This window comes from Ursus maritimus, unplaced genomic scaffold, assembly GCF_017311325.1.
Source record: "Ursus maritimus isolate PB19 unplaced genomic scaffold, ASM1731132v1 scaffold_28, whole genome shotgun sequence".
In the NCBI taxonomy this organism is placed as follows: domain Eukaryota; kingdom Metazoa; phylum Chordata; class Mammalia; order Carnivora; family Ursidae; genus Ursus; species Ursus maritimus.
The window spans coordinates 27010205-27033614 of NW_024425341.1; the positions used below are offsets into that span (position 1 = coordinate 27010205).

At 41.5% G+C, this 23410-nt stretch overlaps 1 protein-coding gene across 8 annotated transcripts in view; it reads right to left on the bottom strand.

Moving 5' to 3' along the window:
- Positions 1–10143: 10143 nt before the first annotated feature.
- The window catches only part of LOC103679356 (zinc finger protein 705A), a 28287-nt gene continuing 15020 nt past the window's right edge, over positions 10144–23410 (bottom strand). For 3 of the 8 annotated variants that reach the window (XM_008708866.2, XM_040643350.1, XM_040643351.1), the window contains exons 4-8: positions 15395–15481; positions 13526–13652; positions 12713–12808; positions 12117–12199; positions 10144–11644 (exon numbers count right to left, since the gene is read on the bottom strand). In XM_008708866.2, the coding sequence (XP_008707088.2) occupies positions 10994–11644; positions 12117–12199; positions 12713–12808; positions 13526–13652; positions 15395–15406 (969 nt within the window). In that variant the 5' untranslated portion in view covers positions 15407–15481 and the 3' untranslated portion in view covers positions 10144–10993. Of the gene's footprint in view, positions 11645–12116; positions 12200–12712; positions 12809–13525; positions 13653–14338; positions 14608–15394; positions 15482–15562; positions 15673–23410 lie in introns of all 8 variants that reach the window. The other 5 variants (XM_040643357.1, XM_040643356.1, XM_040643354.1 and 2 more) reach the window with 5 other exon arrangements.

The following is a 23410-nucleotide window of genomic DNA, read 5'->3' on the forward strand; positions in this document are numbered from 1 at the left end:
TCTCAGGGTCCTGGGGAATCGGGTTCCCTGCTCAGCAGGGAGCCTGCTTCTCCCTCTCCCTCTGCCTGCTGCTCCCCCTGCTTGTGCTCTCTCCATCAATTAAATAAATAAAATCTTTAAAAAAAAATTAAAACTACATATGAAATGAAATGCTTGCCAAGAGTTAATTTTGAATGTGATGAAGTACACCATCACTATTAGGAACTAGGATCAACTGTCATTAAATAAGATCCACAAATTGTTTGTTCCTGGGCACCGCTGGGCTCCCAGCAACGTGGAGCGGGGCAGGGCTGACCAGGTGTTCCCCAGCTGGCTCAGGTCCCTTCCAGGTAGAGGCCAGGGCAGCGGCGCCCTGCGCACCCTGTCTGGAGTCCCTGTCCCCCCGCTGGCGCGCTGGCCCGGCCCTCCTTGTCGTCCGTAGTCCTCTGTCATCGGGCCCCCTCCATCAATTCGGCAGAGGCGCCAGGGGAGAGGAGCTCCTCGGGGAGGACGTTAGAAAGCCACAGACCCCCTTGCCCCTCCCCTGCCCCCCGCAGTGCAGAGCCCCAGGTGCCCGGGCTCCCGCCAGCCACCCAACCTGAGCGCCCAACTGTGGGTCCCAGGTCCCAGCCGAAGCCTCCTCCGCGCTCACAGAGCAGAGCAGAGGCCACCCCGCCCCGATTTGCAGGGCTCCCGCCTCCTGGCACCCACTCACCCAGAGCTCACCCTGCAGCCCCAGCAGCTTCTGAGCGGGGGGAAGCCCCTCAGCCCCTGCCACCCTGCAGACCCGGCGGGGGGATGGAGCCAAGCTGCAGCCCCACTTGGAGAGGCCTTGGCTCTGTGCCCGGTGGAATTTAATTAATTTCTCGATGTGTTTTGATGGATATTCTAATTCAACATTTGCTTTTAGATATGGAGAATTTATTTACTCTTATACTCATTGCTATTTATTCTTTTTGTTTATTTGTTTTACATGTTCATGGTAAAGTACAGTCCTTCACTGATAAAATTAAATTTGTATGTATTTTGTTTAATGTTTGTTGTAACCCTAAATATGATTATGATTTCCATATCTCTTTCCATACCTCATGACTACAACAGTAGTAAAGTGTATCAACCATGTCTTTGTGTAAACACAGTACTTATTTAGAGATGGTGGCACGTGTGTCTGAGAGAGGCAGGTGGCTGGGGTCATAAGCACACTGGGATTATTTTTCCAGTGAAAATTAAATACAGAACATGATTAGACAAACATTTCTAAAACCAGTTGAAGTTTTCTTTCAAAATGGAGGTTCATTCAAAACACAAGACCTGTAATTTTCAGTAGACACAAGATTTGCAAAACAATGTTTTATTGCATGTTATGCAAAGAAAACAGAAGAAAACCTGTCTTCAGCGGCATCTAGTAGGCCTGAGTCCTACCTGGGATACAACATCTCAGACCAGTTTTCAGAGAACGTGCCCCTATCGCAAGCTCCTTTCAGCTCCTTCAACACAAGGCCTCCACATGTCTGCTCTCTCTTACCTCCAGGGAAATCCCACTGCATGGACTCCCCCTGCTAGCTATCAGACCCTGTCTCTTCTCACAGTTACTGCCCAGTTTAATCCACAGATACTCATTTTTTAAAGATTTTATCTATTAGAGAGAGAGAGCACAAGCAGGGAGGAGGGGCAGAGGGAGAGGGAGAAGCAGATTCCCCGCTGAGCAGGAAGCCCAACTCCCATCCATCCGGGGCAGCTGCTTAACCAACTGAGCCACCCAGGCACCCCCACAGTCACTCATTTGACCTGTATTACCAAGACCAGGTGCTATGTGTGCCTCTGACCTCTCACTGCGTCTGCTGATTGATTCCCACATTCCCATGGCTCTAATGCTGCCTCCCCATGGCTCCATCAGACAGTCCAGGATGACTATGACATCAGTTCTGGCCTCACTATAGAGTCACAAATCTCTACCTTGCTTCAAAATATATCTGGCACCCCTGATATATCAACAAGAAGAATCATTTTGCTATGCTCCATGAACATTTCAAACTTCTGGGCATTTAGAATATCATCGTTCTCAGGGTCCCTTCATGTTTTGTTACACAGACAAAATGGGTAATTGGAAAAAAATATTTTTGCTCACTGCCATAAAATGTACAAATATGCCTCCATTTAATCTTATCATTTACGCCTTTCATTAAAGCAGAACGGTCATATTTACCTTAGCTAAGTCCAATTTTTTACAACCTGTTTCCTTTCCTCTTTAACTCCCTCAGACCTTATGTTACTGATAATACATTAAATCTCCATTATTGATCTTCCCACCACTGCTCCATTGATCTTCTCATTTAAGCACAATATCTTTCATCTTGAAAGGCAATAGCTTCTGCCCATCTTTTCTGCTGTTCCAGCCTCATCGCCTTCTTTCCCTTCACAACAAAACTGAAAGAACAGTTTCCTGACATCACCTTCATCCTAATTAGGGTCACCAGTGGTTTTCTCCTTAATAAGAGAGCTCTCTGTATTAATGATGATCTCCCTGTTAATAAATCTTAATAAGATCATGGTTACCCATAATTAAACCTATCATTTCTAGGTCTTTGTCTTACTTGGCATCAAAGAAAATTGGACCATGACCTCTTTATGGATTAGTTCATTTTCCTAGGCTTCTCTGACACCTCAGGCTCCTGATTGTCCTCATACTACCATGGTCACCCCTTCCCAGTGTCTTTCACGTGGTCTCCTCAAATAATCAAGGAGGTGCATCTTAAGACTAGCCTTTGTTCTCCCTGTTCACTTGACACTGTGTTAGCAATCTCATACATTTCTTTGATTTCTTCTATTGTTACCTCTATGATAGCAATGTCCAAAAGCTCATGCGTAGATTTCCTTTGTGCGGGATAATTTCTACTCTCATGTGGTACAGGCACCTAAAATGAAATAGATCCCAAACTGAAGCCATTGACTTCTTCCCCAAATAAAATTTCCTTTTCCTCTAGTCTCCATTCTTAGATTATGGCTCCACTAGATACCCAGGGACTAATATTGGACACAATCTCTCAGAACCACACAAACCCAACCAAGCGTTTTTATCTCTAAACATGAGTATCATCGTTCATTTCCACCCCAACATCCACGCACATATCAATATGACCAATATTGAATCGATGAACATGGGCTTTCTCTACATTTACTAAGATCCTGTTTGATATTTTTCCAGGGTTTCATATTTTTCTGTATACAGATTTCTACATGTTTTGTTAGATTGAATATCTAAGGATTTCACTGCCTTGGTGCTACTGTAAGTGAAATTTTTAAGATTTTAAATTCCAATCATTCACTGCTTTTATATATGTCAACAGTTGATTTTATATAGTTACCTTATACTTTGTTTCATACAATCCCCATGCTTTTAAATCAAGATATGGGAGAGTCTGCTCTATTTCAGTTAGAATTTCCAAAATTGCTTTTTTTTTAAAGTAAGCTCTAGAATTTCCAAAATTGTGGCACTGATTAATCTGGATACTGAATTTTGGTGATTCGGGACGACCTATGGGAGGGATGCCGCTGTCCATTAATGAACACAAAGTTTCCTGCGCTGCACCGCAGCGGTCGGCAGGGGGCGCGCCGACCCGCTTTCTCTGACACGGCGCCGTAGGTCCGCGTAGAACGCATGCGCGTCACGCCCGTTGCCCTTGATGCCACCGTCTGCACGAGAGCTCGAGCTCCGTTCTCTCCGGACAGACCCAGGCGGCGACTGTGCGCGACGAGGGCCCGCGTGTGCGGTGAGTGACATCCCTGTGAGGCCCGGACTGCTGGGACGGGGCTTTCCCCCTCTGCTGCGGGATGGTTTTCCTAAATAGTGAGAAAGAAACTCGTTTTCCGCCCTGCCCCGCATGCCTTACTCTTTCTCGCGTAGTGTTTAACAGGACATTTTACAGGAGTTGCGTTCATTGAGGGGCTTCGGGAGCGAAGTCGTAGCATTCTGTGGTCATTTTTATGGATTCGGGATTGTTTCTGGGGGAACCGTGATACAGGCAGAGGGAGGGACACATGCACGGTGGGGAAAGGGACGGGTGGGCGGGGCGCGAGGGAGAGGTTGCCAGGTGCGCGCGTATTTCTGAACGTTTTAACCTCCCGTGTGTCCTACCCTGTTCAAGCAGAGGGGAAACATGCTGAGAAGTTGCACAGTAGGTACATTAAAACTCATAAAATTATTTGAAGTGTAAATAATCAGAGAATGTTAGTAGCCTAAATCCGCTGGAGATCAAGACTGTAAGTGATTTGCTTAATTGAGGGAAACGCCTTGATGAGGTTTATCTTGTTCCGCATCCAAGTTAAACAAGGTCTGTCTTCGGATTATAAAATACAGGAGGTTATCAGCTTCGTAAAAAGGGAGTCTGTAAACAAGTCTGCTCCTGTTCGGAGAGACAGAAAGAAGTTCTGAGATCATGAGTGTGGTGACAGCATACTCAGTAATGAAGCTTCACAGTGGTTTTGCCATCTCTTTGGGTTCTTGTGAATAGTGGAGAAAATTCTCTTCAGGCAGATGCAACTTCTTTTATTTTGTCAAGGAATTTTAAATCTGATAATTATTCTGATTACAGGCAAAAAAAGTGAAAACCTTAGATACTAAATAACAAAATAGGTACAAATTTACGTGCAGAAAACTGAAACATTGTGGAAGGTTATCAAAGAGAGTCTTACTAAATGGAGAGCTATTCCTTGTTCATGATAGGCAAGTATGGTTAAGTATATTATATAGTATTGTTAAGATGACATGTCTTCCCAAATTATTAGTAGATTCAATGCCATCTGAATCAAAATCCCAGCAAGGTATTTTGTAGATTTTTAAAACTGTTTCTAAAGTTAGAATAACCTACACAATTAGGAAGAACAAGTTGAAGATCCCCCACCCCCTTCCTAATTCCAGAAATTAACCTAAAGCTATATCATGATTAGAGCATGACACTGGCAATGGATTAGACACAGAGATAAATGGAGCAGAATTGAGGGCCTGAGAAACAGGCGCATTCAAACAGTCAGCTGAACTTCGCCATCCGAGCAGAGGCCGCACTGTGGAGGGTAGCGTCTGTTCAATAAAAAGTGCAGCGACTGTTTGACCATGTGGAAAAATAAATACACAGATTTCACTGCATACCAAAACTTACTTTCATAAACTTAAAAATGAATTGCAAAACTTAAAAAATTCTAGAAAAAAAAGTAAGAAAATACCTTCTTGAATTTGGGTGTAGAGTTAAGTTTTGTATACACCACCAAGAGCATGATCCAGGAAAGAGAAAAATTACGGTGAATTCCATCAAACTTAAAATGTGACTCTGCAGAAGATCCAGCTACAAGAATACAAAGACTTCTACGGGGGGATCTTTGCAGAAGAGAGCTCAGAAAAAAGGATTTGTGTGGAAAATATGGTAAGGACTCATAAAACCTAAAACAAGAAGAAAGTTTAAAAAAATGTAAAAAATGAGTAAAGATCTGAAGAGAGACAGAAGATAAATATACAAAAAATCCTCAGCATCACTTGCTATTAGGGAAAAGCAAATTTAAATGAGCTACCACTTACTACTGCACGTTAGGATGGGGCTAAAATTTAGAAAAATTGACAAAACATTTTGCTGACTAGCATGGAGAACCACCAGGACCGCTAATGGGAATGGATATGACACTTCAGAAGACAGTCTGGCGGTTTCTTACAGTGCAAACATAGTCTCATTGTACCCATAATAATTGTACTTCTAGATATTGACCCATCTGGACCAAAAACTTACACCCACACCAAAAGCAGCACACAAATATTTATAGCAGCTTTATCATGATGGCCCCAAACTGGAAGGAACCAAGATGTTCTTCAGTAGGTGAATATATAACCCAAACCAAAATTTATAACCATGAAATGGAATGCTATCCAGCAGTGGAAAACATTGAACATGAAGACATGGATGAATGTTACATGCATATTTCTAAGTAGAAGAAACCATTCTGAAAATGATACATAATGTATTATCTCTTTATGTATGATCTAGGAGAAGATGCAAAACTATAGAAATGCTAAATAGATCAGTGGTTACCAGGGGTCTGTGAAAGGAAGACATTGAATAAGTGGAACATTCTGTATGATACTTTAATGGTGGATACCTGCCACTATGCTTTTGTTAAATGCCGTACAGTTTTACAGCAGAAATAGTAAATCTTAATGAATTAAATTTGAAAATAATCACTTGGGTGGTAGATGAATCCCAAGATGAAATAATTTATAGAATAATTTCATTTCATTAAAAAGTATGAAACAAAGAAATTATAGATGGAGGAAGGAAGGGGCTGACCTAAGTAACTTGGAATGACTGGAATCATTGACTGGAATGACCAAAGCCCAAAGGAATTGTTACATAAACAGTGTACTCTATTTGATAAGGTTCTTCCCCAGGGAGGTACTGGTTAGCAATTCTGAAATCGTTATACGTGTGAAATGGAATTGAACAATTAATAAAAAGGGATAGCAGATAGCAGGAGCCAGGTATCTCACTGTTAGAGTGGGAAATTAGAGATAAGCAAGGAAAGAAGGTTAGAATAAGCCATGTTGGATACATCACTATGAACTAGTGTTTAGTATAGATACAGACGTTTTCATAAGCAGTATTTATCATTAGGTGTATATACATAGGCTGGCATACACACACACACACACACACACACACACACACACATACACATACATACATACATACATAAATTTCCTGGTGCTGTCATCATGGTCAAGAAGCACACCCCAGTGGCAGTGAGCACATTTAGCTCTAGAACCTGGGTTTCTAGTACTATTCTCCAAGAAGATGAACCAGGGCTCCTTGGAGATATAGCTGATCCTAGGACTGGGCAGGAAATATTTGACATCCCTGGAGAATCTTGAGTTTCCAAAAAGGAAGTTACAAAACAAAACATAAAATAAAGATGGGATTAAGTCAAAGGAAAACACAAGCCAAATAAAAGATCTCCTAATGCCACAATTGGAAACACTTTGGACAACAAAATAGAGTTGAATTCTAATCAAAGTATAAAATAAGCATATACGAATTGATATTGATGTGAATGCATGAATGGGAAAGGATAGATTTTACTCATACAGAAAACACCGCAAATAATTGATTTAGATACCCATCCTGAAGGAGGTGGAACATAAATTTGCACTCCTTCAGTGTGGGCTGTATGCACTGACGTTCTTTCAAAGAGGATGAGCCGTACACAGAGGGGGAAACAAGTAAATTCAGTGGAGAAATGTGACAAACACTACCAAGTCATCTCGAGAGCATGTAGCCTTGATATAAAGTCATGAAAATGGCCATTTATCTATCTTCCTCTCAAAACCAAAAGACCACAGTCCTTCTAATCATGGGGGGGGAAATCAGATAAACCTTTATGGTAATTCTGAAGACTGTCATAAGCATCCAAAACAAAAGTCTGAGAAAATGTCATCGCCAGGAGGAGCCTACGGGGACATAATAAATGGGATGCGGTATACTGGATGGAGGTTGAATAGTGAAGATAAACCCGTGGAAATCTGAATAAAGTATGGAATTAGTTAATGATGTATTCATAAATCACGTCAAATATGGCATAGTGGTGCAAGAGGATAATAAGAGGGGAAACTGGGTCTCAGGTGTATGGGAAATAGCTGTATATTTTCCCAAATTTTCTTTAAAGTTAATCTGAATAAAATCTGTTCCTAAGTTAAAAGTTTATTAAAAACACCGTTATAATTTTCTAACACATGCATGTTTGATTATTCCTACTATTACTCATAATTGACAGTGTGTACTAGTCATATTCTATTTTTATTTGGAAGCATTTTGACACAGATGAATAAATAATACAGACTGATATATAACTGTGTATTACATATGCTATATATATATTTGGTTCTGGTATGGTCGAGTTTATGTGTCTACCCTCTAAAAATAGCTTTTCTGAGGAGGAGCAGTATTCAGAAATTCTGGAGCTGAAAAGTACAACTGAAATGAAAAATAAGAGGTTGCAGCATTGGATTTGAGCAGGCAAAGAAATAACTGGTGAATATGAAGAAAAATCTGTTGAAATTATCAAGTAGTTTATAAATGAGCCAAAGATGGTCCCTGTATTTTTACTTCTTCACAGCAGACCAGGCCCAAGAGCTTAAAAGCCCACCAGTGCCAAACTCACATTTTTACACTGAATTGTTTTAAACAGCTGGAATTAGCAGATTTTTAACCATTCAGAGCCTGTGTACTGTGCAGAGACATTGTGCCCACTCTCCTCTAGCCATAAAGCTTAACTGTGGACTGCACAAGTCTCTAAGCTGCTGCTAGCCACTCCCCCTCCCCCCGCAGTCCGACCCAGAAACTCCCCATCTGTGACTGACACTTCCCTCTGGACGCTGAAGACCCCTCTCCCCCAGGAGCTCCCTTTCCATCCTCCCCTTCTGAATGGTGGCCCCACACTCTTGCCTCTGGAAGGAGTCAGCTTGTGTGGGACTGCCCTTTACAGCAGGTTGTCAATGTGTCACCCAAACAGAGCTCTTGTGTGATTCTGTCACCTTGTAGTCCTGTAATTTTCCTTTATCTGCCATGAAGTCTGTTGATCTCAGTACAACTGCCCAACACACTTACAGCCCTAGGTCAGTGGAGATAAGGCCCACTGGGAATGGCCTCCTCTGAGAAGGGGGTGTGTGCATCAATCTTAGGGGTCCCAACACTAGCAGGCCCCAGGACCAGCCTCTCCCTTCCTGGAGACACAGTGGGGCAGAGGGTGTGTGATTCCTGGCTGAGCCACCAGTTAGGTCTCAAATTTAGTTGAGGCCCAGGAGTACACCTAAAACCAACTATAAGTTTCATATTGTTGTAAGCAGATCAAATATAATAATACATCCTGATTATATTTTTAAGAATGATTATGAAATATTTCAATATAAAAATACAGCAGAGTGGTATATTCACATAAGTTAATTTGTAAAATATTTTTTGCAAACATGAAGTACCTATTACGTGTAATTACAACTTGGCATATGCAGGACCAACTCATTAGTCTTCATAAATTTTTTTTTTTGTTTTAGTCTTCACAGCAACTCTTAAGTGCCTTAAGGTGAAGGCACTAAGCGTACTTCCACTTTAGAACTGAGGAAGATGACTCATAGAAAGTTTCAGTAACGAGATCTCATTGGCTGTGACAGTGGAAATTAGAACCCATGATTTTGTCTCCAGGGTCTGAACTTCTAATCATTGTTTCCTTCAATCCTTGTTCACACCTCCCTGTGTCCCAGCCTGATCACAGACCCAGCCTCTCCAGCTAAGATGCTGGATATTGATGGCTCATTGTCCTCACACGTAACTTGACCCTCCCTGGTAGAATCACTTGTGGATATTTTTTTAAAAATGATGTTATCAGTTCCACCTGGAGGTGTGCTCATTTAATTGGTCTCAGGCTAAGATTCTGGGATTGTGTCAGCTTGGGAAGAGAACAAATCAGCTGGGTTGTTTCTGAAGAACATCTCCCCTTGAGGTTTAGGTCCCACATTAGGGTTTGTTGAAGGGCAATCCATTTCCAAGCCCTGGGACCAAAGCCACGGAGACTGCCTTTGTGAGAATTTTTGTTTGGAGAATACATTGAGTTAATTATAAGGGCTTATGTGGTGTCTGATAGGGGATTTTATCGTTCTAGAGTTTTCTTTGCAGGACTGCTATGGGGGTGCATAGCAGTGGCTCTGTTTTAACAGGAAGGCACATAATTCGGGACTCACTTGAGTAAGATGTAAGATGTTGTCAGATGAACTCCTGCCCCCACAGAAGCTTCATGAAAAACTCCAAGCAATGTTCCTGGTCTGGAAAGACTGAGTTTCCCAGGGGCACAAGAGGGCTGGAAACAACCTCATTTACACTAGTATCTGGAATACTGTGCTCAGGGTCCTACTGAGCCAGGCTCATAGCATAATAAGTAACCTGTCAACTGGGATGAAGGTCCCTATTATGCCACCACCAGGTGCAGAAGGAGCCAGGTGATGGTGGGAAATTGGAACGAGTGGAGCTGATCTGTGTGGAAGGAGCTGTTGGAGAAAGAGGAGACTCAGAGTCTTGTTAAGTCTCTAACCAATGTGTTTACAACTGCACAGAGAAAACTAGAAGCTCAACAACATGAGATTTTTCAGCAACAGGGTTTATTGTTTAAATATTTACAGGTAATATATTGAAAAGTTTTATTTCTTAAAAAATTCTGTATTCAGTATGCTTGGATCACTTTACTTTTTTGCATTTATATGCCACATTCTCCCCATGAATAGTTATTTTTCTCAAAATCCTGAATTTTTGGCTACGTTGTACATTAAAGGCTCTAATTTTAGAGGTTTTTCCCTAGACTTAGTTTTCTGATATGAAATCTGCCTGAAGTTCTCTCCATTGTGATTTCCCGAATGCCATCTCTTCATGTAAGAACTTAATGTTGGCTGAGAAATAAGTGGTCAGTGACACCGAGTGACATGGACAGTCAGAATCCTCACGCACCCCAAGTGCTTCTCTATGAACAGGGGGTTTCTCGTGATTGCTCACTGCAGTATGAATTATTTGTTATTCCACAGGAGCACTCATCCTCTTCCATCTTGTGTTAGTGCTTATTCAGACTTCACTGAGTTTTCTTGTACGCACCATGCCTGGTGCCTGGCTGCATACTGTTCACAGTGATTACACACTTAGGGGTTCTCCCCTGTGCGGGCCCCACAGTGTGTTTGAAGTTGAGAGCAGCTGCTGAAGAGCTCTCCATTCCTGTATTTACAGAGCGAGTTCTCTCATGTCCTCTGTGGTTTTGCTGCATAGATGTCCCATGTAGGGATTTCTTCCATTGTAAGTTTGTGTATGTCAAATAAGTAAGAATGACTGAAGGATTTCTACATTGATTACAGACAGCTTCTTCGATGTGTAAGTCCTCTGGTGTGTTTAAAGGTTAAAGCTATGGTTGAAGTCTCTCCCACATTCGTTACATTTATAATACCATGTTATCTAAGGTCCGAATATTTACTGAAGGCATTCATAATTTTCTCTCCATTGTGGGTTCCCTCGTGTCGTCTAAGAGCAGAACACTGACTGAAGGATTTCCCACACAGATGACATTCATATGGTTTTTCTCCAGTGTGAGTTCTCTCATGTCGTCGAAGGGCAGAACATTTACTGAAGGCTTTCCCACACAGATGGCATTCATACGGCTGCTCTCCAGTGTGCGTTCTCTCGTGCTGTCTGAGGTTGGAGGACTGACTGAAGGCTTTCCCACATAGATGACATTCATATGGTTTCTCTCCAGTGTGAGTTAGATTGTGTTTTCTAAGGTCAGAACTTTGAATAAAGGCATTCCCACAGATATGGCATTCATATGGTTTCTCTCCAGTGTGAGTCATCTCGTGTCTCCTAAGGCTTGAGCAATTACTGAAGGCTTTTCCACACAGATGGCACTCACATGATTTACCTCTAGTGTGAATTTGCTTATATTGATTAAGGTATGACTGGTCACTAAGGGATTTTGGACACTGTTTACTGATATAAGGTGTCTTTTCTGTGTGAGTTAATGAATGTTGAGTCAACATGAAGCTATGAGTGAAATCTTCTTCCAAATCATTATATTCAAAGGGATCCTCTGGAGTATGAGATTTCTGCTTTGGGGAAAGAGATGAAAGGTTGTTAAAGCTTGGCCTACATATCCATACATTCATATCTCTACATAGGAATCCTAAACTAATCATTCAGTGATAGTCTCCAATTAAAATCTTGCCAGTACTACTTCATACGTATGATGTGTTTGTTACTCCCCTGCATACATAAAGATTTTCTCCTTTGTAGCATCCCAACTACAGAGCTTATAGATTAATTTTGAAGACTTCAATATGTTTCAAAGACTAGCCATAAAATCAATGTTTATGCAGTTGTCTTTTTTTTTTTTTTAAAGATCTCGGGTTATGTTTTGGGGCCTCAGATTAATTTCTTCACTAAATTCAAACTATCCAAAACATTTTGCTCAAAAAAAGCTTATTCTAACTTAATATGAATTAGGCTATGGTGTTCAATTACTAACATCCTATTTCTGGGTCTTTCATTTGGATGACCAGGGTTACTACCCATGAAACTTACCACTGGCATGACTGTAGATGTGTCTTTCCTGCTGATATGTTGTGTGGCTATCATTTCTTGTTCTTTAAGGGCACTTTCCCGGCCTAAAATAATTGAAAACAAAACAAATATTTAGAATGACATTAGAGGAATGTAAATGTTGGAAAGCACCAAGACCCATGTGAGTCTGTTTCAAAAATTGGCACATTGATGGGGCAAATATGTCAAATGAAGGAATACTCTAGGATTACTAATTCACAAAGATTTTCAGGATTGAGTTATGAAAAAATTACAATGAAAGTAGACTGGATAGGGAAAGAGAAGGGAAACCTTCAAAGGGGAATATGAGGGCAGGAGTTACTGCATGAAAGTTTAATTTCATTGAGTACATGAATATGCTTTCCCTGAAGCCACAAAAGGTACTGGCAAGAAGAAACACGAATTGTGATGGACACATGCAAGGAATAATGACAGCATCTGAAGAATTTTGCCCCTATGTCCTTCCTCTCCATTTCCGAGACTGCCAGTCGCTTGACAAAATCTTCAGCTGGTATTTGTGAGAACCAACTACCGAGCAGGCACCTCCTTCCACTGAAGCCCAGGACCCTGCTGCCCACCTGGGCTCGGGCCTCGAAGAAATCCAGGTCCTTCTCTCCACAGCTCTTCTCCTTGCTCCAACTGGAAAATCACATCTGATTTGCAATGCTGATATCCTGTTCATTGGAAAAAAAAAAAAAAAAAAGGTACATGGATTTTGAATTCTGCACTAATAAAAGTCTCCCCTTCTGAAAGCTATTATCATCAAGTCCAGGACAGGCTATTGAGGAAGAATAAGAACACTGAAGCTCAGTCCAAGCAACAACCACTTGAATGGAAAAAACACTGAAATCCAAATGTGTGTCCAAAATAGTGAAGACCTCTGCATGCTGATGTCCACGCCCAGATTCAGAGACAGAACGCAGAATCCTCAGTCTTTTCAGAAATGGAGAAATTAAATGTCTCCACAGTGGGCTGAATATGGCTTTCAAACAGATATCAAACAAGCTAACCAAGAATAATCAAAGTTCTGTTTTTGTCACTAGTCTAGTTGAAACCCTTGACATAATGACTAGAGCAGAGTAATTACTTAGAAAAGGTTTAATCCGTTTGTTTTTACATTCAGAAATACTGAGTTCCCAGTTCTGCTCTGGGTGTTAGAGACTGAGTAGCAACAAAGACATTAAATTGTGGTCAAAGTTATATTCTAGTGGCGTGACAAACTAGATATAGTACAATATAAAGAAACAACCTTCTTTCAAGTAAGGTCTATGGAAGTTTCAGGGTAGAGAGCAGAGTGGGTATGCAGGTATGCAGAAGCTGTTCCAGATACTTCTCGACTGACCACCTTCCTATTCACCCATTTATATACGTATACACATTGGAAGACTCACCCAGGGAGACCAGATGACGTATATTTTCCAGCATCACATCTCTGAACAGCTTTCGCTGGGATGTGTCCAGCAGGGCCCACTCTTCCTTGGTGAAGTCTATAGCTACATCTTCAAATGTCACCGATTCCTAAAACATCACGGATATTCTGTTTTAGACAGAACATTCCCTACTGACGTCCAGAGTAGGAGGGTTGAGATGACAGCACTGAGGAAAAGGGTGGAGGAGCTGGGTGTGTAGAAAGATCAGACTGAGTCTGGGGTTCCTGTCAGTTCATTCTTGGTGCTGAACTGGCATCTGCCTTTCAGATGCATTACAGAGATACAGTCTGAATTAATAAAACTTTATTATAAGGGATTATTACATGAAGTGTGATATAACCTAGGTTTTTTTTTTTTTTTTTTGTTAAACTGATAATTATGGGGGCACCTGGCTGATCAGTCAGGGGAGCTTGCAACTCTTGATCTCTGGGTCATGAGTTCAGGCCCCATGTTGGTCATGGAGCCTACTTACAAAAATAAATAAAGTCTAAAACAAAAACTGGTAATTATGACTTCAGGCACAGGATTATAAAATTGGCACTTGAAAATTCATAACTAAAACTCACTTTCTGATTAACTTCAAGTCACTTCACAGACTTGTTGTAAGTCAAACAGTAACCATGACTTGCCATTTTTAAACCGTGACACTGTTCCCACAGATGAACCTGTTAGGAGTACTGAAAGACCCAATGAACTAATGTATGAAGTTCTTCCTAAGTACACATGTATTAAATACAAGCCATTAGTCTATTACTCATTAAAATATCCAAGAACCTTGAAACCATCTCTAGCATTCTTCAGAAGTGAACACGTTTCATAGAGAATCTGGTACACGCAGTGTAGTCTTGCTCAGCTCTGCAGCCTCAGGTGTTCATAATAAGGTATGAGGTCAGAACAGAAGGTCCAGCAGCACAAGCCAGGAACCTCTGAGACGCTGTGCTGAAGGGCAGTCCTAGCCTGACCGCTCCTGTGTTATGAGGACTCCTAATTTTCTCTGGACGTCACACACCAGTTATCACCTGTCTTCTGTCTTGTCCCTCCTGCTAAAGGAGAACAGAAGCCTCTTGACTGGTTTTGCTTTATGTAATTCTTAAAAAGTTTCTGCAGGATCCTAAATTTTACTCTACTGTACGCCCTTCTCCTGAATATATAACCACAATTATGGAGTTAATACTCCCTATACACTAATTGCAATGATCAAATATAGGGAAAAAAAGGTTAATTACAAAAAGTAAAATATGAGACTGGGGGCAAGAATGATAATGAAAATTTAGTTCTTTTTAAGATGTTTCCAAAAGTACAAATATAGTCTCTCAAAACTTTAAAACTGGAAAAATATGAATGACTCCTCATGCCTTGTGTGGCCTCAACTTCTCTTGTGCTCCCTTCAACATTCCACAGCCCTCACCCAGCACCTGAAACTCTGGACTGCTGGAAAGCGCCTCCCTATCGGACCTCAGTGTTCTCCTCCTTGCTCATCTCTTCACCTCAGCCCTTTATGAAAGGATCATCAGAGCCGACACCATGATTAACAGGTGAATTATTTCCCAATAAGGATATGGACTGAGTTAGAGAAAGCAAACTTCTTTCTTTTCTGTAATACACAAGCTTAATGGAGCTGGGATAAACTAGTGTGGTATTAGGAAGGTTACTAGATTTTGAGGAGTTCTTGCCTCACTATAACCATCCCAGAGTCCTGGGGAAATGTCACTGGAGCTCAAATCCCTAAAGACTTCCTGACTGTCCTTGAACATTCAGGCCAATAGGAAAAGCTCGCCCATCTGATGGCACTAGGGTGTTATTTCAGCAGGAAGAGGCTTCCCTACTCACCAGCGGCTGCATTGTCAATAACTCGGTTGCCAGGTGTCTTTCTCTGGGTTTTCACTCTCAGACAGTCCAAGCACTAAGCAGGCAAAGCTGAGAATGGAGAAAGAAGCATAAGATTCCAGTCCTGTGCACAATTTCCAGTCTCCCCTGTCACGAAGCCCTGACCCTTACCTGGGTGTGACCCCAGCCTAACCAATAAACATGCAGTGCGGTCTACAAGAAATGCAGAGGACTCGCTTCCTCCCCCATGGTCAAAAGTCCGATGACTAGGACTGCAGTTGCTGATAAAAAACATACAAATACAGCTATTTTATGAGTAAGAACACTGAAAGTATTGAGTTGTTTGTGTTAATCAGCCCACAGCATCCAGAGTTATTTAACTCCCTCCCTGGTTCCGAAGCACAGAGATCCCGGACTCATGCCACACATCGATTTTTGTTTCCGTCTGTAGGTAAACACTGGAATTTCTCAGATTTCATTATTCTCCCACCCAAGCAGTGGTTCCCCAGCATCCACGGCAGCCTTCTGTAGCCACACTCCCCTCCTGCTCTCCCTCAACTCTAATTTTCAGATCTGTCACCCACGGACTTGGATGCCAAAAAAACTAAAAAAGTATATTTTACGATAGGGTTAATCAACTCAAGGACTTATTCCATTTGGGGGATCAGTGGCACTCATTCTGCGAGTCTAGTCCTTAAAAATACCCTACATCAGAAAGGAGGAATAGATGAGTCATAATGCTCCTGTTATTTACTGTCCCAACCCTCTATTTCAAGGACGTCCTGATAATACAGAATGGCTGTGGTTCAGGAGGAAATCTAGTTGCTCTGATTATCTTAGCAAAGTTACGGTAACTGAAGTCCCTGTTCTATGTTAATCTTCATTAGCTGCACTAAGGCTGAATTTCATTATTACACACACACACGTATGTATATGTACACGCACACTTACATGTATACACACAGATGTGTGTGAGACACACAGTGAGAAAGCATGTAGAAACCGTAAATTCTCCCCTCAAATACCAATAATTAGATGTATTTCACGGGAAAATGATGATAATGTGTCATAAACAAAAGTAGGATTAACTCACCCATTTGTACCTGAGGTCCAGAAAAAGAAAAAAAAGAAATTTGTATCAAATGTGACTCCACTTCAATATTTACATGTATTCGTTTATTTAATCCTCACAATAAACCTGGTGATTTTATTTACCAGTTTAACAAATGAAATGAACAGAAGAGGTTCAAAAACCTTCAATCATGTAACAAAGTTACAGAGCCAGGATATGACCTATCTGTATTTTAATTCTGCTCTGCCTATGCTCAAATTCCTTAGGGATTACACACCACCCCTAGATTTTACCTGGAATATTGCATCACTTCTGACTTAATCAGAAACCCTACCATTATTACAACTTCTTCTCCTTCTTACTTTTTCACGGAAATTACACCCCATACTCAGTTCTCTGTTCACGGGAAACTCCATGTACTGACCACTTCTCAAACATCAGGCTTTCCCCCTTTCCATTTTTCCTGCCCAGTTTAATCCATGCTGACTCATTTCAACAGGCACTTAGCAGGACCAGCACTTTCTGTGTTGCCGGGACTATTAACCGCATTTCCCCATCAGGATCTCAACAGCAGGTGACTCCACGTACCTGCCTTTCCTGAGACTGCATCTGACACACATGGCTAAGCAGCTGATCCCTGTCTAAAAACAGAACTACTACTCCTAGAGGTTTTCAAATGTGTCTGGCAACTCTAGATCATTCTTCCATGCTCCCATATTTCAAAATCTTCCCCATGCCTTTGATGCTACACATTCTCACCTTTCAGAGGCGAGATTATTCCCTACTACACATGCTGCGTTAGTTTGCCAAGGCTGCTGTAACACAGTACCACTCACTGAGGGGCTTCAACAACAGAAATGTATTTTCCCACAATTTTGGCTGCTGGATATGAAAGATGTTGCCAGGGTTGGTTTCCTCTAAGGCCTCCCTGCTGTGTAGACCGCCATCTTCTCCCTGTCTCCACATGGCCATCCCTCTGCACATGTCACCCACGTCTGTGCCATAATTCCCTCTTCTTGCAAAGACACCAGTCAAACTGAATTAGGGCCCACCCTAATGCCCTCATCTGACCTTAAGTGCTAGTTTAAAGGCCCAATCTCCAAATACACTCTGAGGGTAGGGACCTCAACATTTGACTATTGGGAACACAAAATTCAGTCTATAACAGAGATGAATTACCTAAGGTGACACACTAACTCAGTTTTTCAGCATAATATCTACAAATATTCCTATTTTCATATCCATTGGTTACTCCTTTTCACCCATAGAAGTCATGCTACCTCTAAGTCCAGTGTCTCCAACTGAATTCCTTTCTCTCCTGTTTTGCCAAGAACTTCATTACTGTTTATACATTAAACCTCCTTTCCCAAAAACCTCCACATCACAATCTCTCTCCACAATCTCCCCATCATTTAAGTTCATTATATCTCTTGTAACTTGAAGCAAAAAATTTCCTCTGAACCTATTTTCTCTCCAGTTGCTGCCCTTCTATCCTCCCTTCAAAATCAAACTGGAAGTGCAGTTGTCCTTCGCTCACATCCTCCTCTCCCTTTGACTTAAAAAGGCCACCACTGATTATTTTATAAATACACATATTGTTAACATCACTGATTGTCTCTCCAATAAATCCTTATATAGAAACAAAGAGTTAAACCTTGACCTCCTTTCAGAACTTCTTCCCCTCTATAATCAGTCCTTCTCCCATGTCCTCTGTAAAGAATGCCTCAATCCTACTGAATGTCTCAAGACTTAATGTGAGCACCTGTTCTCCTTTTACACCATGTCCTGGCAGGCTCACATGTTTCTTGAATTGTTCCAGTTGTTTCTATTGCTGTCTCTAAATTGAAAGTGACCAATTTCTTGTCTGGATTCTCATTTGTGATCGATCATCTCTGCTTGCAAACTTGCACCTAAAATGCAGTATTTTTCGGGACAATAACTGCATCCCTCCAAATACAGAAATTACTCCTTTGTCTGAATCTTAGTTAATGGCTTGGTCCATATGAGTATTGACATTTTAAATGCCTTTACCAAACCAACAAACACACCACTATTATTTCTAACCTGGGCACTATTATCACTTTGTTTCCACCCCCATCCACAAACTTCCACTCCATATTCTTTCTACTCCAATTTCAGTTTAAATCTCCATTACACACAGATACTCTCATTAAACTCCAACCAAAGTAAGTGTTTCCCTTGCCCTCTGCCTTGACTTAAATAGAACTACTATTCTTTCAGGTCACTCATGGAATTTGTTATAGATTTATTTATGCTGTCCTCTCAAAGGTCTAAATGCAGAAAAATCTGGTGAATGGTGGAGTTAGGCAAGTTTCCCTATTACATCTAAATGATAATAAAGAGAAATTCTATGTCCATGGTAAGGAAACCTGCCCCCAAGTGCCTGCAGTCAGATAAACCATCGCTTTCTGATTATAAATTCCTCCCTGAAATATAGGAGTCTATCTTTCCTGGTAAAAATTCTATCCAGTACTTACCCAAACCCAAATAGATGGAAAAGCTAATGAAGCCAACTCTTTGATGTGTAGCTACCACACAAAGGACCTCAGAGTTTCTCTCTCATTCTAGATAACCATCCTTTTGATGGTAATCTATCTTTATAAGCAGCTGATAACCTCATCAGTGACACAAATCAAAAGACACACCCTGGTCAATCTGGATGCCAGTCAATATAAATGTAATTGAGGCAAGCTTTTCTAACAGAATCTTTAATAATGAGGTAAATCATATAGATGCAATTAAGGAAAACAGATGATGTCTTCTTTTTCTCTAATGATACTTTTTAGGGTCGTTTCAGGTTCTTCGCAAACTAGCAGAAAATACAGACAGTTCCTATATACCTCCTGTCCCCACAAAAGAACGGCCTCCCCATTATCACCAGAGTGTTACATTTGTTACAACTGACGAACTTAGGTTGATACATCATTATCACCCCAAGTCCTTAGTGTACATTACTGTTCACTCTTGGGGCTATACCTTCTGTTGGTTTTGAAAAATGTATAATGACATGTATCCACCGTTACAATATTATCAGTATTTTCACTGCCCTAAAAATCCTCTGTGCTCTGCCTATTCCCTGCCCAACACCTCAACCCCTGGCCACCACTGATTGTTTTACCGTCTTCATAGTTCACCTTTTCCAGAATGTCATAGTTGGGATCACACTGTACGTACTTTTCATATTGGCTTCTTTTAGTAACAGGCATTTAAGGCTCCTCCGCGTGTTTTCACTGGCTTGATAGGTCATTTCTTTTTATCACTGAATAATATTCTAACGTTTGGATATACCATGGTTTGTTTATTCATCACCCACTGAAGGACATTTTGGTTGCTTCCGAGTTTTGGCAACTGTAAGTAAAGCTGCTATAAAACATTCACGTGCAGGTTTTTGTGTGGACATATCCAACTCATTTGGATAAACAGCAAGAAGCATGACTGCTGGATCACATGGTAAGAATAGGTTTAATTTTATAAAAACCTTCCCAACTATCTTCCAAAGTGGCCGCACCAGTTTGCATTCCTACCAGCAGTGAGCTGGCGCTCCTGCTGCTCTGCATCCGTTCCAGCATCTGGCGGTCTCGGTATTTTGGATTCTCCCCATTCTAATAGCACATAGTGGTATCTCTTTTTTTTTTTTTAAATCTTGCCATCTCCCTGATATAGGACGTTGAACATATTTCATATGTTGATTTTCTGTCTGTCTCTTTGGTAAGGTGGCTGTTCAGACCTTTTGCCCATTTTTAAATGGAGTTGGTCATTTTCTTATTGATTTTAAAAGTATTTTATATATTATGAATAAGTCCTTTATCAGATGTGTGTTTTGCAAATATTTTCTCCCAGGTTGTGGCTTGTCTTCTCATTTTCTTGACAGTGTTTTTCGCAAAGCAGAATTTTTAAATTTTAATCCAGTTCACTTATCAGTTACTTCTTTCATGGATCTTGCCCTTGATGTTAGAGTTAAAAAGTCACTGACAAATTCAAGGTCACCTAAATTTCTTCCTGTGTTTTCTTCTAGGAGTTTGATAGTTTAGATCTGTTATGTGTTGAGTTAATTTTTTAGGAGTATAAGGTCTGTGTGTAGATTCAATTTTGTTTCATATATGGATTTCCAGTTGTAACTTGTCCCCTCATTGTTGAAAATACTTTTATTGTATTATTTTTGCCCCTTTGTCAAGTATCAGTTGACTGTATTTGTGTGGGTACACGTCTGGGCTCCCTATTGTGCTTCATTGATCTAGTTGTCTGTTTCACCAATCGATTATATCCTTTAATTCTTCATCCTTCTAAAGGTCTCAAAAGCAACCTTCATCTCTTTGCCCAGAGGCCTCACCATGTGGTGGACTTTGGTTGTTACGGGACACACTGAAGAAAAGCTAAAGCCAAGAGCTCTATCCTGCTCTTTATTTCTTTATTTAGATTTTATTTATTTGAGAGAGAGAGAGCGCACATATGCACGTGCAAGCAGGGGGGAGGGGCAGAGGGAGAGAGAGTCCCAAGCGGACCCCACACTACGCACACAGCCCAAGGTGTGGCTTGATCTCATGACCTGAGCTGAAACCAAGAGTCAGTCGCCTAATTAAGTAAGCCATCCAGGCACCCCTCCTGCTCTTTATTTTTAAGAGGACTTGTAATCTGACAACTCTCAGACTGTGAGCATCATGGTGACTCCAAATAAATAGAAACATTTGTGCTTAAAATATATACTCAGGTATCTAGAGTTTGTACATTTTACTCCTAAGAAACAGAAAAACAATTTAGCGTAGGTCTCTTCATCAGATTTATCTGACTGATGCCTACGGACTGTAAAACCCTACAAGCTTCAAAATATTAGGGCTTCCTAGAATAAATTATATAGCTTCATTACTGGTTTTCCTATAAATAGGATGTGCTTTGTTTTTGAAAGGAAAAGTTTCAAAGAATTAGGACAGATCTTAAAATACATTGAGATCTAGAGATAGAGTTGTTTTTGAAGAGAAATCATTCAGTATACATTTTAAATACAAGCATTTGATTTAGAAGTTGTCATTGACATCCTCGTCGTCATTATCACTGCCACCATCATCAAATGCTGGTGCACTAAGGCCAAAACAATGTCCAACCAGGTTCTCCTGAGGCCATGTGGTTCAGAGGTCAAGAGCCAAGGCTCCAGTCTCAGCGTGCCGGGCCCCAGCCAGGCTCCCCTATATGCTGGGTGATGTACAAATTGAGAGATGGCCCTGACTTCTTCATAGGACTGCTGAGAGGCAAAAATGGGTTAATGAGTGTAGTTTTCACACCTGAGTCACTGCTAGAATTACTTCTGTCTGGGGCAGTAAAGGCAAGCTGCAGCTAAGTAGCGGAAGTACAAGGGCTCAGAGGGTCTGGGACACATCTGTGAGCCGCTCTCCACAGCTCCCTGAGCCCACTTCTTACATCTGTTTTCTTACATGTTATATCTGCCTTTCATAGTCTTTTGGATAGATGGATATTCTGTAGAAACATAACCCAGTAAACAACAGTGAACTGTTAACACAGAGGAAACATAAAAAACAAACAAAAACCAGAGGTTACCTTACATTCTACACTAAAAGTGCTGACAGTTCCAGGATACAATCTTTTGGGCACAATTAAAAAATCAAACAGCCATAGCGCAACAGTGAGGAAGATGACAGTAGCCTAACATCAGGACCAAACTTACAGGGCCCTTGACTCACACCAGCCACAACCCTCACAGGGTGAGAACGCCCTGGAGAATGTGGAAATGAGAAAGATGACCTAGTAGCCCTTCCTTTCGGTCTGAGATGGACACCAGGAGTCTGTATTTTTGACAGGTACACCAGGGATTGTGATGTGGAGTGGAACCCTGAAAAATGTGATAGAGGGGCTAATAAGCTAAAGACAAATTCCTAATATGGGCTCAGATCCCCATCAGACATGGCCAGATTCACCACCTCAGAGGCACTCACTCATCGCCGGCCGCACTGAAATCAACTGCCTTACTTGCCTCGTTCCTGGGCCACGTGCGAGCTGGCTTTACTGTCTCGCCCACGCACAGCCGTTTTACTAAAACCTCCCTCCCATCCCCAACTTGGCATTCTTGAACTTCCTTACTCTTCAAGAATCTGTTTACATATCATATCCCCTTTGAAGGATATGATCCCCTTCCCTGAACGTTTAGTCTAATGTTGGTGCCAAACCTCCCCTTTTCCCAGTCGCGCACTTAGGACACCTCCCTGCAACGGCCAGCTTGACTCACTCCTCCTCTGAGCTGCGTGAACTTAGGAAAGCAAGGACAACACCTGTCTTGGCTCCAAGTCATCACTGTACTAGAGTTCCCTTAAACTGTGGGATATGGAGAGATTCAATGAATGCAGAAAAGCAGTGAAAGAGTAATGTACCATCTCAACAAAGGCCTCTGTTTTAGATACATCAATGCAGGGCCAAACCTGAGTGCGCTATGGCACTGTTCTCGCTCACCCTTCTACCAGAAGCAAATTTCACCTTTCTAATGCAAACACAGAGGGATGGACCTACTTCCTGTACTACAACCCCAACAGTTTAACAATGAAGGCCTCCAGAATGCAGGCTCAGGGTCCTAGGGTCTTGACTCCCCGTGGACTAGCCTGCCTCTGAGCTGGTGACAAGTCCTCTTCTGAGAATTTGTGAGGGTTTTTTTTTCCTCCTCCAATTCAGTGGAATTGGGTCTGGTTCGCAAACTGATTTAAGTATCACCCTCTACACGAAATAGCTGAATGGACTTAAGGTTAGAGGTCTTCCTGGGATCTAGAGCTGTCCTAGAGCTGGTGTCAATCAAGCGTTCCCCCGAAAGTGGTTGGGAGATGGGTGGAGGTATCTCACTACGGCACAGGCTGATGAATTCTCTGCTGTTTGCAGACAGTCCCCTTCATACTGTGGTGTAACTGGAACCTCCTATCCCCATGTTCTGT